Source organism: Phyllobates terribilis, unplaced genomic scaffold, assembly GCF_046119375.1.
Source record: "Phyllobates terribilis strain yellow unplaced genomic scaffold, ASM4611937v1 Scaffold_1__5_contigs__length_1240528914, whole genome shotgun sequence".
NCBI classification, from domain to species: Eukaryota; Metazoa; Chordata; class Amphibia; order Anura; family Dendrobatidae; genus Phyllobates; species Phyllobates terribilis.
The window spans coordinates 746,789,988-746,806,215 of NW_027362761.1; the positions used below are offsets into that span (position 1 = coordinate 746,789,988).

At 42.7% G+C, this 16,228-nt stretch overlaps 1 protein-coding gene across 3 annotated transcripts in view; it reads right to left on the reverse strand.

Moving 5' to 3' along the window:
• LOC141170712 (beta-1,4-galactosyltransferase 1-like) overlaps positions 1-16,228 on the reverse strand; it is a 551,684-nt gene that overhangs the window by 168,722 nt on the left and 366,734 nt on the right. For all 3 annotated transcript variants that reach the window (XM_073655180.1, XM_073655178.1, XM_073655179.1), the window contains one exon: positions 13,077-13,264. In XM_073655180.1, coding sequence (XP_073511281.1) covers positions 13,077-13,264 — 188 coding nt within the window. The remainder of the gene's footprint in view (positions 1-13,076; positions 13,265-16,228) is intronic.

Genomic DNA, 16,228 nt, shown 5'->3' on the forward strand with positions numbered 1-16,228 from the left:
CTGTCAGTCAGTCAGTCCTGTCAGATCAGTCCAGTCAGTCAGTCCTGTCAGATCTGTCAGTCAGTCAGTCCTGTCAGATCTGTCAGTCAGTCCTGTCAGATCTGTCAGTCCTGTCAGATCAGTCAGTCCTGTCAGTCAGTCAGTCCTGTCAGATCAGTCCAGTCAGTCCTGTCAGATCTGTCAGTCAGTCAGTCCTGTCAGATCTGTCAGTCAGTCCTGTCAGATCAGTCAGTCCTGTCAGATCAGTCAGTACTGTCAGTCCTGTAAGATCAGTCCAGTTAGTCCTGTCAGATCAGTCAGTCAGTCCTGTCAGATCAGTCAGTCCTGTCAGTCAGTCAGTCCTGTCAGATCAGTCCAGTCAGTCAGTCCTGTCAGATCTGTCAGTCAGTCAGTCCTGTCAGATCTGTCAGTCATTCAGTCCTGTCAGATCAGTCAGTCCTGTCAGATCAGTCAGTCCTGTCAGTCCTGTCAGATCAGTCCAGTCAGTCCTGTCAGATCACTCAGTCAGTCCTGTCAGATCAGTCAGTCCTGTCAGTCAGTCAGTCCTGTCAGATCAGTCCAGTCAGTCAGTCCTGTCAGATCAGTCCAGTCAGTCCTGTCAGATCTGTCAGTCAGTCAGTCCTGTCAGATCTGTCAGTCAGTCCTGTCAGATCAGTCAGTCCTGTCAGATCAGTCATTCCTGTCAGTCCTGTAAGATCAGTCCAGTCAGTCCTGTCAGATCAGTCAGTCAGTCCTGTCAGATCAGTCAGTCCTGTCAGTCAGTCAGTCCTGTCAGATCAGTCCAGTCAGTCAGTCCTGTCAGATCTGTCAGTCAGTCAGTCCTGTCAGATCTGTCAGTCATTCAGTCCTGTCAGATCAGTCAGTCCTGTCAGATCTGTCAGTCCTGTCAGTCCTGTCAGATCAGTCCAGTCAGTCCTGTCAGATCACTCAGTCAGTCCTGTCAGATCAGTCAGTCCTGTCAGTCAGTCAGTCCTGTCAGATCAGTCCAGTCAGTCAGTCCTGTCAGATCAATCAGTCCTGTCAGTCAGTCAGTCCTGTCAGATCTGTCAGTCAGTCCTGTCAGATCTGTCAGTCAGTCAGTCCTGTCAGATCACTCAGTCCTGTCAGATCAGTCCAGTCAGTCAGTCCTGTCAGATCTGTCAGTCAGTCAGTCCTGTCAGATCTGTCAGTCCTGTCAGATCAGTCAGTCCTGTCAGATCAGTCAGTCCTGTCAGTCCTGTCAGATCAGTCCAGTCAGTCCTGTCAGATCAGTCAGTCAGTCCTGTCAGATCAGTCAGTCCTGTCAGTCAGTCAGTCCTGTCAGATCAGTCCAGTCAGTCAGTCCTGTCAGATCTGTCAGTCAATCAGTCCTGTCAGATCTGTCAGTCAGTCCTGTCAGATCAGTCAGTCCTGTCAGTCAGTCAGATCAGTCCAGTCAGTCCTGTCAGATCAGTCAGTCAGTCCTGTCAGATCAGTCAGTCCTGTCAGTCAGTCAGTCCTGTCAGATCAGTCCAGTCAGTCAGTCCTGTCAGATCTGTCAGTCAGTCCTGTCAGATCTGTCAGTCAGTCAGTCCTGTCAGATCAGTCAGTCCTTTCAGATCAGTCAGTCCTGTCAGTCAGTCAGTCCTGTCAGATCAGTCCAGTCAGTCAGTCCTGTCAGATCTGTCAGTCAGTCAGTCCTGTCAGATCTGTCAGTCAGTCAGTCCTGTCAGATCAGTCAGTCCTGTCAGATCAGTCAGTCAGTCCTGTCAGATCAGTCAGTCCTGTCAGTCAGTCAGTCCTGTCAGATCAGTCCAGTCAGTCAGTCCTGTCAGATCTGTCAGTCAGTCAGTCCTGTCAGATCTGTCAGTCATTCAGTCCTGTCAGATCAGTCAGTCCTGTCAGATCAGTCAGTCCTGTCAGTCCTGTCCAGTCAGTCCAGTCAGTCCTGTCAGATCACTCAGTCAGTCCTTTCAGATCAGTCAGTCCTGTCAGTCAGTCAGTCCTGTCAGATCAGTCCAGTCAGTCAGTCCTGTCAGATCAGTCAGTCCTGTCAGTCAGTCCTGTCAGTCAGTCAGTCCTGTCAGAACTGTCAGTCAGTCCTGTCAGATCTGTCAGTCAGTCAGTCCTGTCAGATCACTCAGTCCTGTCAGTCAGTCAGTCCTGTCAGATCAGTCCAGTCAGTCAGTCCTGTCAGATCTGTCAGTCAGTCAGTCCTGTCAGATCTGTCAGTCAGTCAGTCCTGTCAGATCAGTCAGTCCAGTCAGATCAGTCAGTCCTGTCAGTCCTGTCAGATCAGTCCAGTCAGTCCTGTCAGATCAGTCAGTCAGTCCTGTCAGATCAGTCAGTCCTGTCAGTCAGTCCTGTCAGATCAGTCCAGTCAGTCAGTCCTGTCAGATCTGTCAGTCAATCAGTCCTGTCAGATCTGTCAGTCAGTCCTGTCAGATCAGTCAGTCCTGTTAGTCAGTCAGATCAGTCCAGTCAGTTCTGTCAGATCAGTCAGTCAGTCCTGTCAGATCAGTCAGTCCTGTCAGTCAGTCAGTCCTGTCAGATCAGTCCAGTCAGTCAGTCCTGTCAGATCTGTCAGTCAGTCCTGTCAGTCAGTCAGTCCTGTCAGATCAGTCAGTCCTTTCAGATCAGTCAGTCCTGTCAGATCAGTCAGTCCTGTCAGTCAGTCAGTCCTGTCAGATCAGTCCAGTCAGTCAGTCCTGTCAGATCTGTCAGTCAGTCAGTCCTGTCAGATCTGTCAGTCAGTCAGTCCTGTCAGATCAGTCAGTCCTGTCAGTCAGTCAGTCCTGTCAGATCAGTCCAGTCAGTCCTGTCAGATCAGTCAGTCCTGTCAGATCAGTCAGTCCTGTCAGGTCAGTCAGTCCTGTCAGATCAGTCCGGTCAGTCCAGTCCGGTCAGTCCAGTCCGGTCAGTCCAGTCAAAAAATATAAAAATAAAATGGCCCGTCAGACTTATACTGCAGAAGAGGTGTATGCCCTGCTATGTTCTGACACTGATGACAGTGCAATCTCAGATGGAGATATGGATTTTGAGGGCTTTAGTAGCGGCGACACTGAGAGCTCAGAAATGAGCAGTGATTCTGTTCCATCCTCAAGCCCAAGGACCAGTACAGCAATAGAGGCAAATAGCGCTACTGGAGAAACGTCTCCAAATCAGGGAACACTGCCTAGTACAAGCGCTGTCCCTGCTACTAGTGAATTGGCGCACGCCAGTGTACAAGGGGCTCTGCCACATGATCTAGCATTTCCCAGATGGGAGGCTTCAGATTCGGCTGCTCCATTCCGCCCTGATTTCAACGCCACTCCTGGTATAAATGTGGAGGTGGAAGATTTTGGACCAATTCATTTTTTTTATTTGTTTTTTACAGACAGCTTGCTAGAGCATATTGTCGTGCAAACAAATTTATATGCATCCCAATTCATAAGCCAGAATCCCCGATGTTACTATGCTAGGGCAAATTTATGGACACCAACTAATATCCCGGAAATAAAAACATTTTTAGGACTTACATTTGCCATGGGTCTTGTTAAAAAACCGAGCATTCGATCCTACTGGTCCAACCACCCTGTTCAAGTCACCCCTATGTTTTCAGTCGTTCTGCCTAGGACCCATATGAAATGCTCATGTGGTTTTGGCATTTTAACGACAATAGTCACTACCTGCCCAGAAATGCCCCAGAACATGACAGGTTATATAAAATTAGACCCATCATTGAAAATTTGTCAGAAAAATTCTTAAGCCTCTACACCCCAACACAAAATATTTCTATAGATGAGTCCCTTGTAAAATTCAAAGGAAGACTGCACCTCAAGCAATTTATCCCATCTAAAAAGGCAAGGTTTGGAATAAAGCTCTATAAAATGTGCGAAAGTTCAACCGGATACACATCCGCTTTTCGCATATATGAGGGGAAAGATAGCCAACTAAACCCACCAGGATGCCCTACTTATCTGGGGACATCTGGAAAAATTGTTTGGGAGCTGATAAGTCCATTTTTTCAAAAAGGCTACAATCTATATGTGGACAATTATTACACCAGCATACCCCTATTTAAAAGTCTGGTTGAACACAACATCGGGGCTTGTGGGACCATCCGTAAAAACCGTCAGGGGTTTCCACATCCATTGGTCAACCAAAAGTTTCAAAAGGGGCAGTCAGGGGCTGTACGCAATGGAGAGCTGCTTGCCCTGAAATATAGGGATAAGAGGGATATTTTTGTCCTCAGATCGATCCACACAGATGCCACAAGGGCCACTGTAGAACTAGGATCCACTACTCCGAAGCAAAAACCTGTGTCAGTCATTGACTACAACAAACACATGGGGGGTGTGGACCTTGCAGACCAGGTTCTACAGCCATACCAGGTATCAAGAAAGTCCTATACCTGGTATAAAAAGTTGGTTATTTACTTGTTTCAGGTGGCCACATACAATTCTTTTGTGTTGTACAAAAAAAGCAGGAAATTCAGATCCTTTTCTTGATTATCAAGAAAAGGTAATTGAAAATCTTGTCTTTCAAAGTGTTAGCCCCGCTCATCCATTAGAATCTGAGGATGTGAAAAGACTCACTGAGCAACATTTTATTGCACTTATTCCAGCAACGGAAACAAGAAGGAACCCCCAGAAAAGATGTCGTGTATGTACTAAGAGAGGAATGAGGCGTGATATCCGCTACTATTGCATCTCTGTGGGAATTCATCAATGGGTTTAGTGACCATTTACCTATCTACTTATTTTCCCACCACTAGATTAATTTATACAGAGGAGTAGATTGTAAAATTCGGTCACTTGTTGTGGGTTTCCTCTGTTTAGGCACCTCAGGGGCTCTCCAAATGCAACATGGCGTCCGCTATCCATTCCAGTCAAATTTCCATTCCAAAAGTCAAATGGCGCTCCTTACCTTCCAAGCCATGCCGTGCGCCCAAACAGTGGCTTTGCACCACATATGGGGTATCAGCGTGCTCAACAGAAATTGCACAACACATTTTGGGGTCCATTTTTTCTGGCTGCCCTTGTGAAAATTAAAAATTTGAGGCTAAAGTAGCAGTTTTGTGTTAAAAATGTGTTTTTTTATTTTCACACTTCAACATTATAAAATTCTGTGAAGCCCCTGGGGGTTCAAGGTGCTCACCACACATCTAGATATGTTCCTTAAGGGGTCTAGTTTCCAAAATGGGGTCACTTGTTGGGGGTTTCCTCTGTTTAGGCACCTCAGGGGCTCTCCAAATGCAACATGGCATCCGCTATCGATTCCAGTCAAATTTCCATTCCAAAAGTCAAATGGCACTCCTTACCTTCCAAGCCATGCCGTGCGCCCAAACAGTGGCTTTGCACCACATATGGGGTATCAGCGTGCTCAGGATAAATTGCACAACAAATTTTGGGGTCCATTTTTTCTGGCTGCCCTTGTGAAAATTAAAAATTTGAGGCTAAAGTAGCAGTTTTGTGTTAAAAATGTGTTTTTTTATTTTCACACTTCAACATTATAAAATTCTGCGAAGACCCTGGGGGTTCAAGGTGCTCACCACACATCTAGATAAGTTCCTTGAGGGGTCTAGTTTCCAAAATGGGGTCACTTGTTGGGGGTTTCCTCTGTTAGGCACCTCAGAGGCTCTCCAAATGCAACATGGCGTCCGCTATCGATTCCAGTCAAATTTCCATTCCAAAAGTCAAATGGCGCTCCTTACCTTCCAAGCCATGCCGTGCGCCCAAACAGTGGCTTTGCACCACATATGGGGTATCAGCGTGCTCAGTATAAATTGCACAACACATTTTGGGGTCCACTTTTTCTGGCTGCCCTTGTGAAAATTAAAAATTTGAGGCTAAAGTAGCAGTTTTGTGTTAAAAATGTGTTTTTTTATTTTCACACTTCAACATTATAAATTTCTGTGAAGCCCCTGGGGGTTCAAGGTGCTCACCACACATCTAGATAAGTTCCTTACGGGGTCTAGTTTCCAAAATGGGGTCACTTGTTGGCGGTTTCCTCTGTTTAGGCACCTCAGGGGCTCTCCAAATGCAACATGGCATCCGCTATCGATTCCAGTCAAATTTCCATTCCAAAAGTCAAATGGCGCTCCTTTCCTTCCAAGCCATGCCGTGCGCCCAAACAGTGGCTTTGCACCACATATGGGGTATCAGCGTGCTCAGGATAAATTGCACAACACATTTTTGGGTCCATTTTTTCTGGCTGCCCTTGTGAAAATTTTAAATTTGAGGCTAAAGTAGCAGTTTTGTGTTAAAAATGTGTTTTTTTATTTTCACACTTCAACATTATAAAATTCTGTGAAGCCCCTGGGGGTTCAAGTTGCTCACCACACATATAGATAAGTTCCTTGAGGGGTCTAGTTTCCAAAATGGGGTCACTTGTTGGGGGTTTCCTCTGTTAGGCACCTCAGGGGCTCTCCAAATGCAACATGGCGTCCGCTATTGATTTCAGTCAAATTTCCATTCCAAAAGTCAAATGGCGCTCCTTACCTTCCAAGCCATGCCGTGCGCCCAAACAGTGGCTTTGCACCACATATGGGGTATCAGCGTGCTCAGGAGAAATTGCACAACACATTTTGGGGTCCATTTTTTCTGGCTGCCCTTGTGAAAATTAAAAATTTGAGGCTAAAGTAGCAGTTTTGTGTTAAAAATGTGTTTTTTTATTTTCACACTTCAACATTATAAAATTCTGTGAAGCCCCTGGGGGTTCAAGGTGCTCAACACACATATAGATAAGTTCCTTGAGGGGTCTAGTTTCCAAAATGGGGTCGCTTGTTGGGGGTTTCCTCTGTTAGGCACCTCAGGGGCTCTCCAAATGCAACATGGCATCCGCTATCGATTCCAGTCAAATTTCCATTCCAAAAGACAAATGGCGCTCCTTACCTTCCAAGCCATGCCGTGCGCCCAAACAGTGGCTTTGCACCACATATGGGGTATCAGCATGCTCAGGAGAAATTGCACAACACATTTTGGGGTCCATTTTTTCTGGCTGCCCTTGTGAAAATTTAAAATTTGAGGCTAAAGTAGCAGTTTTGTGTTAAAAATGTGTTTTTTTATTTTCACACTTCAACATTATAAAATTTTGTGAAGCCCCTGGGGGTTCAAGGTGCTCACCACACATCTAGATAAGTTCCTTAAGGGGTCTAGTTTCCAAAATGGGGTCACTTGTTGGGGGTTTCCTCTGTTTAGGCACCTCAGGGGCTCTCCAAATGCAACATGGCATCCGCTATCGATTCCAGTCAAATTTCCATTCCAAAAGTCAAATGGCGCTCCTTACCTTCCAAGCCATGCCGTGCGCCCAAACAGTGGCTTTGCACCACATATGGGGTATCAGCGTGCTCAGGATAAATTGCACAACACATTTTGGGGTCCATTTTTTCTGGCTGCCCTTGTGAAAATTTTAAATTTGAGGCTAAAGTAGCAGTTTTGTGTTAAAAATGTGTTTTTTTATTTTCACACTTCAACATTATAAAATTCTGTGAAGCCCCTGGGGGTTCAAGTTGCTCACCACACATATAGATAAGTTTCTTGAGGGGTTTAGTTTCCAAAATGGGGTCACTTGTTGGGGGTTTCCTCTGTTAGGCACCTCAGGGGCTCTCCAAATGCAACATGGCATCCGCTATCCATTCCAGTCAAATTTCCATTCCAAAAGTCAAATGGCGCTCCTTACCTTCCAAGCCATGCCGTGCGCCCAAACAGTGGCTTTGCACCATATATGGGGTATCAGCGTGCTCAGGAGAAATTGCACAACACATTTTGGGGTCCATTTTTTCTGGCTGCCCTTGTGAAAATTAAAAATTTGAGGCTAAAATAGCAGTTTTGTGTTAAAAATGTGTTTTTTGATTTTCACACTTCAACCTTATAAAATTCTGTGAAGCCCCTGGGGGTTCAAGGTGCTCACCACACATATAGATAAGTTCCTTGAGGGGTCTAGTTTCCAAAATGGGGTCACTTGTTGGGGGTTTCCTCTGTTTAGGCATCTCAGGGGCTCTCCAAATGCAACATGGCGTCCGCTATCCATTCCAGTCAAATTTCCATTCCAAAAGTCAAATGGTGCTCGTTACCTTTCGAGCCATGCCGTGCGCCCAAACAGTGGTTTTGCACCACATATGGGGTATCAGCGTGCTCAGGAGAAATTGCACAACACATTTTGCGGACCATTTTTTCTGGCTGCCCTTGTGAAAATTAAAAATTTGAGGCTAAAGTAGCAGTTTTGTGTTAAAAATGTGTTTTTTTTATTTTCACACTTCAACATTATAAAATTCTGTGAAGCCCCTGGGGGTTCAAGGTGCTCACCACACATATAGATAAGTTCCTTGAGGGGTCTAGTTTCCAAAATGGGGTCACTTGATGGGGGTTTCCTCTGTTAGGCACCTCAGGGGCTCTCCAAATGCAACATGGCGTCCGCTTTCGATTCCAGTCAAATTTCCATTCCAAAAGTCAAATGGCGCTCCTTACCTTCCAAGCCATGCCGTGCGCCCAAACAGTGGCTTTGCACCACATATGGGGTATCAGCGTGCTCAGGAGAAATTGCACAACACATTTTGGGGTCCATTTTTTCTGGCTGCCCTTGTGAAAATTAAAAATTTGAGGCTAAAATAGCAGTTTTGTGTTAAAAATGTGTTTTTTTATTTTCACACTTCAACATTATAAAATTCTGTGAAGCCCCTGGGGGTTCAAGGTGCTCACCACACATCTAGATAAGTTCCTTAAGGGGTCTAGTTTCCAAAATGGGGTCACTTGTTGGTGGTTTCCTCTGTTTAGGCACCTCAGGGGCTCTCCAAATGCAACATGGCATCCGCTATCGATTCCAGTCAAATTTCCATTCCAAAAGTCAAATGGCGCTCCTTACCTTCCAAGCCATGCCGTGCGCCCAAACAGTGGCTTTGCACCACATATGGGGTATCAGCGTGCTCAGGAGAAATTGCACAACACATTTTGGGGTCCATTTTTTCTGGCTGCCCTTGTGAAAATTAAAAATTTGAGGCTAAAATAGCAGTTTTGTGTTAAAAATGTGTTTTTTTATTTTCACACTTCAACATTATAAAATTCTGTGAAGCCCCTGGGGGTTCAAGGTGCTCACCACACATCTAGATAAGTTCCTTAAGGGGTCTAGTTTCCAAAATGGGGTCACTTGTTGGTGGTTTCCTCTGTTTAGGCACCTCAGGGGCTCTCCAAATGCAACATGGCATCCGCTATCGATTCCAGTCAAATTTCCATTCCAAAAGTCAAATGGCGCTCCTTACCTTCCAAGCCATGCCGTGCGCCCAAACAGTGGCTTTGCACCACATATGGGGTATCAGCGTGCTCAGGAGAAATTGCACAACACATTTTGGGGTCCATTTTTTCTGGCTGCCCTTGTGAAAATTAAAAATTTGAGGCTAAAGTAGCAGTTTTGTGTTAAAAATGTGTTTTTTTATTTTCACACTTCAACATTATAAAATTCTGTGAAGCCCCTGGGGGTTCAAGGTGCTCACCACACATATAGATAAGTTCCTTGAGGGGTCTAGTTTCCAAAATGGGGTCACTTGTTGGGGGTTTCCTCTGTTAGGCACCTCAGGGGCTCTCCAAATGCAACATGGCGTCCGCTATCGATTCCAGTCAAATTTCCATTCCAAAAGTCAAATGGCGCTCCTTACCTTCCAAGCCATGCCGTGCGCCCAAACAGTGGCTTTGCACCACATATGGGGTATCAGCGTGCTCAGGATAAATTGCACAACACATTTTGGCGTCCATTTTTTCTGGCTGCCCTTGTCAAAATTAAAAATTTGAGATTAAAGTAGCAGTTTTGTGAAAAAAGTTAAATGTTCATTGTTTTCTTCCACATTCCAAAAATTCCTGTAAAGCACCTGAAGGGTTAATAAACTTCTTGAATGTGGTTTTGAGCACCTTGAGGGGTGCAGTTTTTAGAATGGTATCACTTTTGGGTATTTTCTGTCATAAAGGCTCCACAAAGTCACTTCAAATAAGATGTGGTCCCTAAAAAAATGTTTTTGTAAATTTTGTTGTAAAAATGAGAAATCGCTGGTCAACTTTTAACCCTTATAGCTTCCTAAGAAAAAAAAATTTTGGTTCCAAAATTGTGCTGATGTGAAATAGACATGTGGGAAATGTTATTTATTAACTATTTTGTGTGACATATCTCTCTGATTAAAGGGCATGAAAATTCAACGTTTGAAAATTGCAAAATTTTCAAAATTTTCGTCAAATTTCCGATTTTTTCACAAATAAACGCAAGCGATATCGAAGAAATTTTACCACTATCATGAAGTACAATATGTCACAAAAAAACAATCTCAGAATCAGGGGGATCCGTTGAAGCATTCCAGAGTAATTACCTCATAAAGTGACAGTGGTCAGAATTGAAAAAATTGGCCCGGTCAACAAGGCAAAAACAGGCTCTGGCGCGAAGTGGTTAACGATATTATTATAGCTCCCTCTCATATCACGTATTTGGGCATAAAAATAGGTCGTTGCCATCCTCTTTAAATTATGCCCCCCTCATCAAAAAAATTACTAATCAATTGAAGTCATGGCAGGATTTGCCCTTGTCTTTTTTAGATAGGGCACATTTGGTCAAGATGATCAGTACTTCTAGAATTATCAACTCCAAACTCTACCATTGCTACTGAAACACTCTGACGTAACTACACTCAATAGGGCCTTCAGTCATTTTATCTGGAAGGGAAAACGTCCTAGGATTAATCTAGACAAACTTAAGTCATCCAAAGACGATGGTGGCATCAATTTTCCAAGCATCAGGTACTATAACCTTGCCTGCCTCTTTCGCTACATAATTTACTGGCTCCACAAAAGACATACATACTCTGATTACTCTTTGGAATCAGATTATGCACACCCCTTCAATTTAACTGCACTTCTACACTCTCGCTATACTTCCCTACCCCTAGCAATCAAAAAATCAGTAACTTTTAAAGACACCATTTCCGCTTGGAAAGTGGTTAGGAAGAAATATGGCCTTTCTTTCAGAATTTCTAAGCACCTGCCGCTATGGCGGAATCCAGAATTTCCACAGGGTATCGAAAACAAATTATTTTTCAAATGGCGGCAAGCAGGTATAGATAACATATCTCACCTCCTCCACCCAACCGATCAGAGATGGTTGACGTACCCAGAATGTATGGATAAGTATGGTCTACCTCTCCAACATGGCTTTCAATATGAACAAATCAGACTTTCCGTTATGTCAAACTTAAGGGATGTTACTTTCGAGACCTCCCAAAATGAATTGGACGTCATTCTACTATCCCCAACGGGCACCCCCTCAATATCTAGTCTTTATTCGGTTATGAAATCTAATTTGTTAAAGATACACCCTAACATTTTCTTTAAATATTGGAAGCAACAATTGGACGACGTTGAAATTCCCATTAAGATCAGATTAGGCTGGAAGGTATTTAGGAACCACATTATAAATGAAACATGGAGAGAAACTCAATATAAAATAATACATGGGGCCATATACGCCTTTAATATACCGAAAAAAGATCCATTATCAAATAGACTAATTGCATGCCCTAAGTGTCATCATCCATACTCTGACCTTATGCACGGCCTATGGTCCTTCACCGATTCAATGGTATATTGGGACCATGTTTCAGATTTGATTCATACTATATGGGGTCCAGGGTACACCCTCTCTCCATACTTAGCCCTACTACATTATTGGAGTAACCCAGAGAATCCCTACAAAAAAACAAAAAGCCCCCCAAAGCTGCTCCATACTCTACTCTTCTTGGAAAAAAAACAGACACTCAAACATTGGCTAGACCCTAACATTCCCCCCATAGCAGAACTGATAATCCAACTGAAACACTTTATGGGAGTAGAACAACTAGATGCCCTCAGTAACAGGGAACAACAGGCTGGCAAATTTTTATCAAAATGGAAACAGTTTATTATAACGTGTTGCTCTCTGACTGAAAAGAATAAAATTGTCGAACCATTTACTTCTACAGAATGGTATATTCTAGAGGATCCAAACAACTTAGGACTATTACGTGTAAACTAAAACATGGGATAATAAGTATGAATTACTTATATTTACTTAATTCCTTTTGCTGACAATGATGACTGTATGTTGTTAATACTTAATCTTTGTTTATTTGTTGTGCCAGCTAATCACAATCTATGGACTATATATTGTGCCTGATCTGCGTACAGGCTCCTGATTATTGCTCATTTTGGCTCTGTTCAATGTCTTTATATGTTTTTTCTTTTCTGAAAATCCTAATAAAAATGATGTTTAAAGAAAAAAAAAAAGGTGTGTATGTGGGGCAGCTCTGAACTTATGAAGGGTTTGCAGAAATACTGTTAAAGACTACTGTAAGGTGGTGGTTATAGTTTACATAGGGAAAACCTGCTGATAGGTTCTCTTTAATAGGAATCTGTCACCAGCTTTTTGGTACACCATCTGAGAGAAGCATGATATAGGAGCATGCGATCACTTACTATACTGGTTGCTGAAATTTTGAATAAAAACGATTTTATCTGCTGCAGATATAGTAGTTCTCTAAATGCTGAGCTCTTTATTATTATTTATTATGCTTTGCTTATATAGCACTATCATATTCTGCATAGCTTATAGTCACCATCAGTATGTCTTTTTAGTGTGGGAGGAAACCGGAGAACCCGTAGGAAACCCACACAAACATGGGGAGAACATACAAGCTCCTTGCAGACATTGTTCTTGATCAGAGTGGGATCATAGTGTACTCCGATTCTGTTGGACAAGAAGAAGATGGAAAAAAATTCTCCATCTTCTCCATTCAGTCTGTACGTGGAAATCTGACTGCACTCAGATGTCATCCGATTGCAGTCCGATGTTTTCCACTGACTCGTTGACTTGCATGGCGATTTTTTTTTTTATCCAGACAGATCCTGTCCGAGGGAGAAAAATACATTTGCACGACCATGTAGACTAACATTGGTCTGAGTGCGATCCAATGTTTTGTCGAATTGCACTCGGACAGATAATACAATCGTCTGCACCTGCCCAAAGAGGAAAACTCCTTTATGAAAACAAATGAAAACAAATACCTGTGGCAAGAACAAATATAAGGATATTTATGCATGATTTGGTAATGGTCATTTAACATTAAATACCTGAAATTAAACTTGTCTAAAGAATTAGACATATGTTTGGGGTTTTTTGAGCAGCTGTATAAATTTCTTTGATCCATTGGAATGATATCAACGTCACTGAAGATAAAGCAGTTGTAATCATATTCCTTTACTGCTTCTTTGTAACCGATATTCATCAATTTGGCTCGGTTGAATGTTGACTTTCCATGCTATAATAAAATAAATAAATGAATAAATTAATTAACTGACAAATCTGATTCTGTCTCAACCTTTGTACATCTGTCAGCTAAGGGTAGCTTCAATATTGCCATTTTTGCTGTTACAATATTCTTATTTTTGCAGAATTTTAATGTGCGTTTTTACTTGTTTTGTTTCTGATTATGCTGCTGTAAAATGCTGTGTATTTAATGCACCAAATATGCTGCAAAAAATGCAGCAAAACACTGCAAAAATTCCACATGTGAAAGTACCCAAGGGCTATGTTCACACATTGTGTTTTTTTTCTGCAGCCAAAACCTAATCTCTTGGCAGTAAAAAAGCTGCAGCCAAAATGCAGGTTTTGCTGCTTTGATTGCACTCTCATTGCTTTCTATGGGTAAAAAAAACGCTGCAAATATACTGAAAGAGTTGACATGCTGCAATTTTCAAAAATACAGAAGTTTTCCAATTCAGGTCAGGAAGAAAAAACAAGCCTGTGCAGGAGATTTCTGAAATCTCATAGCTTTTGCTCATATTGTAAAAAGCAGCTTTTGATTTGCATAACAAAACGCAGCAAAAAAACACTGCAAAAACATAACATGTGGACAACATGGATTGACACTTCGGCAGCAAAAACCCAGATAGACTTGTCATGAAAAACAAGGAAGTACAGTAGAAACTATCATGTCACCTTATGGGTAATGTTACGGCAACAATATTTTGCATAAAAGTGGTGCATGTCTTTTTGTATTTGGTGCATTTATCAGCAAAATTTAGGAGCAATATTGATATTCCGTCCTATAAGTCTTTTTACAATAGGAGTAAATGGCAGATAGAATATATGCACCTGCATTATACATGGTTACATATAGTCACGGCTGCCACAAGGAATTTCAGAGCACCATACTGTCAAAATTTTCGTGCCCCCTTGAGACTCCCCCAAGGCTCGACTCCAGCTCTGCCTCCACCCCTCAAACCTTCCACAGTCTCATCACCCACTCTTAGAAAAACTTCACTTCTGCACCAGGTCCTTACCAATCTTACATTTAATAATTCCCTTCGAACACCATATCACTTACATAACCAACAGCTTTCGTTTTGGACAAAAGATTTTTTAAGCCACCACCACGTCAAGGTTGACTCTTTTGGCAGGGCCCTACTCTACTCTAACCTAATAAACATATTTTTAAAATATTCAATACACTGTTTCGGTATTTTTTTTTTCTTTAAGGAAATGTGTCACATGCATTTTTTAAAAGAACCAATAATATAACATACAAGGGAAAAAACTGTCACACTATGGCTGGACCACATATTACCACCACATAGTGACCGAATAATACCACATACAAGGAGCAAATGCTACGACACCATAACCAGACCACATATTACCACCACATAATGACCGCTTAATACCACTTACAAGGAAGAAATACCACCACACAATGACCAGACCACATATTACCACCACATAGTGACCGAATAATACCACATACAGTACAGACCAAAAGTTTGGACACACCTTCTCATTTAAAGATTTTTCTGTATTTTCATGACTATGAAAATTGTACATTCACACTGAAGGCATCAAAACTATGAATTAACACATGTGGAATTATATACTTAACAAAAAAGTGTGAAACAACTGAAAATATGTCTTATATTCTTGGTTCTACAAAGTAGCCACCTTTTGCTTTCATGACTGCTTTGCACACTCTTGGCATTCTCTTGATGAGCTTCAAGAGGTAGTCACCGGAAATGGTTTTCACTTCACAGGTGTGCCCTGTCAGGTTTAATAAGTAGGATTTCTTGCCTTATAAATGGGGTTGGGACCATCAGTTGTGTTGTGCAGAAGTCTGGTGGATACACAGCTGATAGTCCTACTGAATAGACTGTTAGCTGCTTTTTTCTTGCCATAATACAAATTATAAGTAAAGAAAAACGAGTGGCCATCATTACTTTAAGAAATGAAGGTCAGTCAGTCCGAAAAATAGGGAAAACTTTGAAAGTGTCCCCAAGTGCAGTTGCAAAAACCATCAAGCGCTACAAAGAAACTGGCTCACATGAGGACCGCCCCAGGAAAGGAAGACCAAGAGTCACCTCTTCTTCTGAGGATAAGTTTATATGAGTCACCAGCCTCAGAAATCGCAGGTTAACAATAGCTCAGATTAGAGACCAGGTCAATGCCACACAGAGTTCTAGCAGCAGACTCATCTCTTCAACAACTGTTAAGAGGAGACTTTGTGCAGCAGGCCTTCATGGTAAAATAGCTGCTAGGAAACTACTGCTAAGGACAGGCAACAAGCAGAAGATACTTGTTTGGGCTAAAGAACACAAGGAATGGACATTAGGCCAGTGGAAATCTGTGCTTTGGTCTGATGAGTCCAAATTTGAGATCTTTGATTCCAACCACCGTGTCTTTGTGCGACGCAGAAAAGGTGAACGGATGGACTCTACATGCCTGGTTCCCACTGTGAAGCATGGAGGAGGAGGTGTGATGGTGTGGGGGTGCTTTGCTGGTGACACTGTTGGGGATTTATTCAAAATTGAAGGGATACTGAACCAGCATGGCTACCACAGCATCTTGCAGCGGCATGCTATTCCATCCGGTTTGCGTTTAGTTGGACCATCATTTATTTTTCAACAGGACAATGACCCAAACACACCTTCAGGCTGTGTAAGAGCTATTTGACCAAGAAGGAGAGTGATGGGATGCTACGCCAGATGACCTGTCCTCCACAGTCACCAGACCTGAACCAAATCGAGATGGTTTGGGGTGAGCTGGACCGCAGAGTGAAGGCAAAAGGGCCAACAAGTGCTAAGCATCTCTGGGAATTCCTTCAAGATTGTTGGAAGACCATTTCCGTTGACTACCTCTTGAAGCTCATCAAGAGAATGCCAAGAGTGTGCAAAGCAGTCATCAAAGCAAAAGGTGGCTACTTTGAAGAGCCTAGAATATAAGACATATTTTCAGT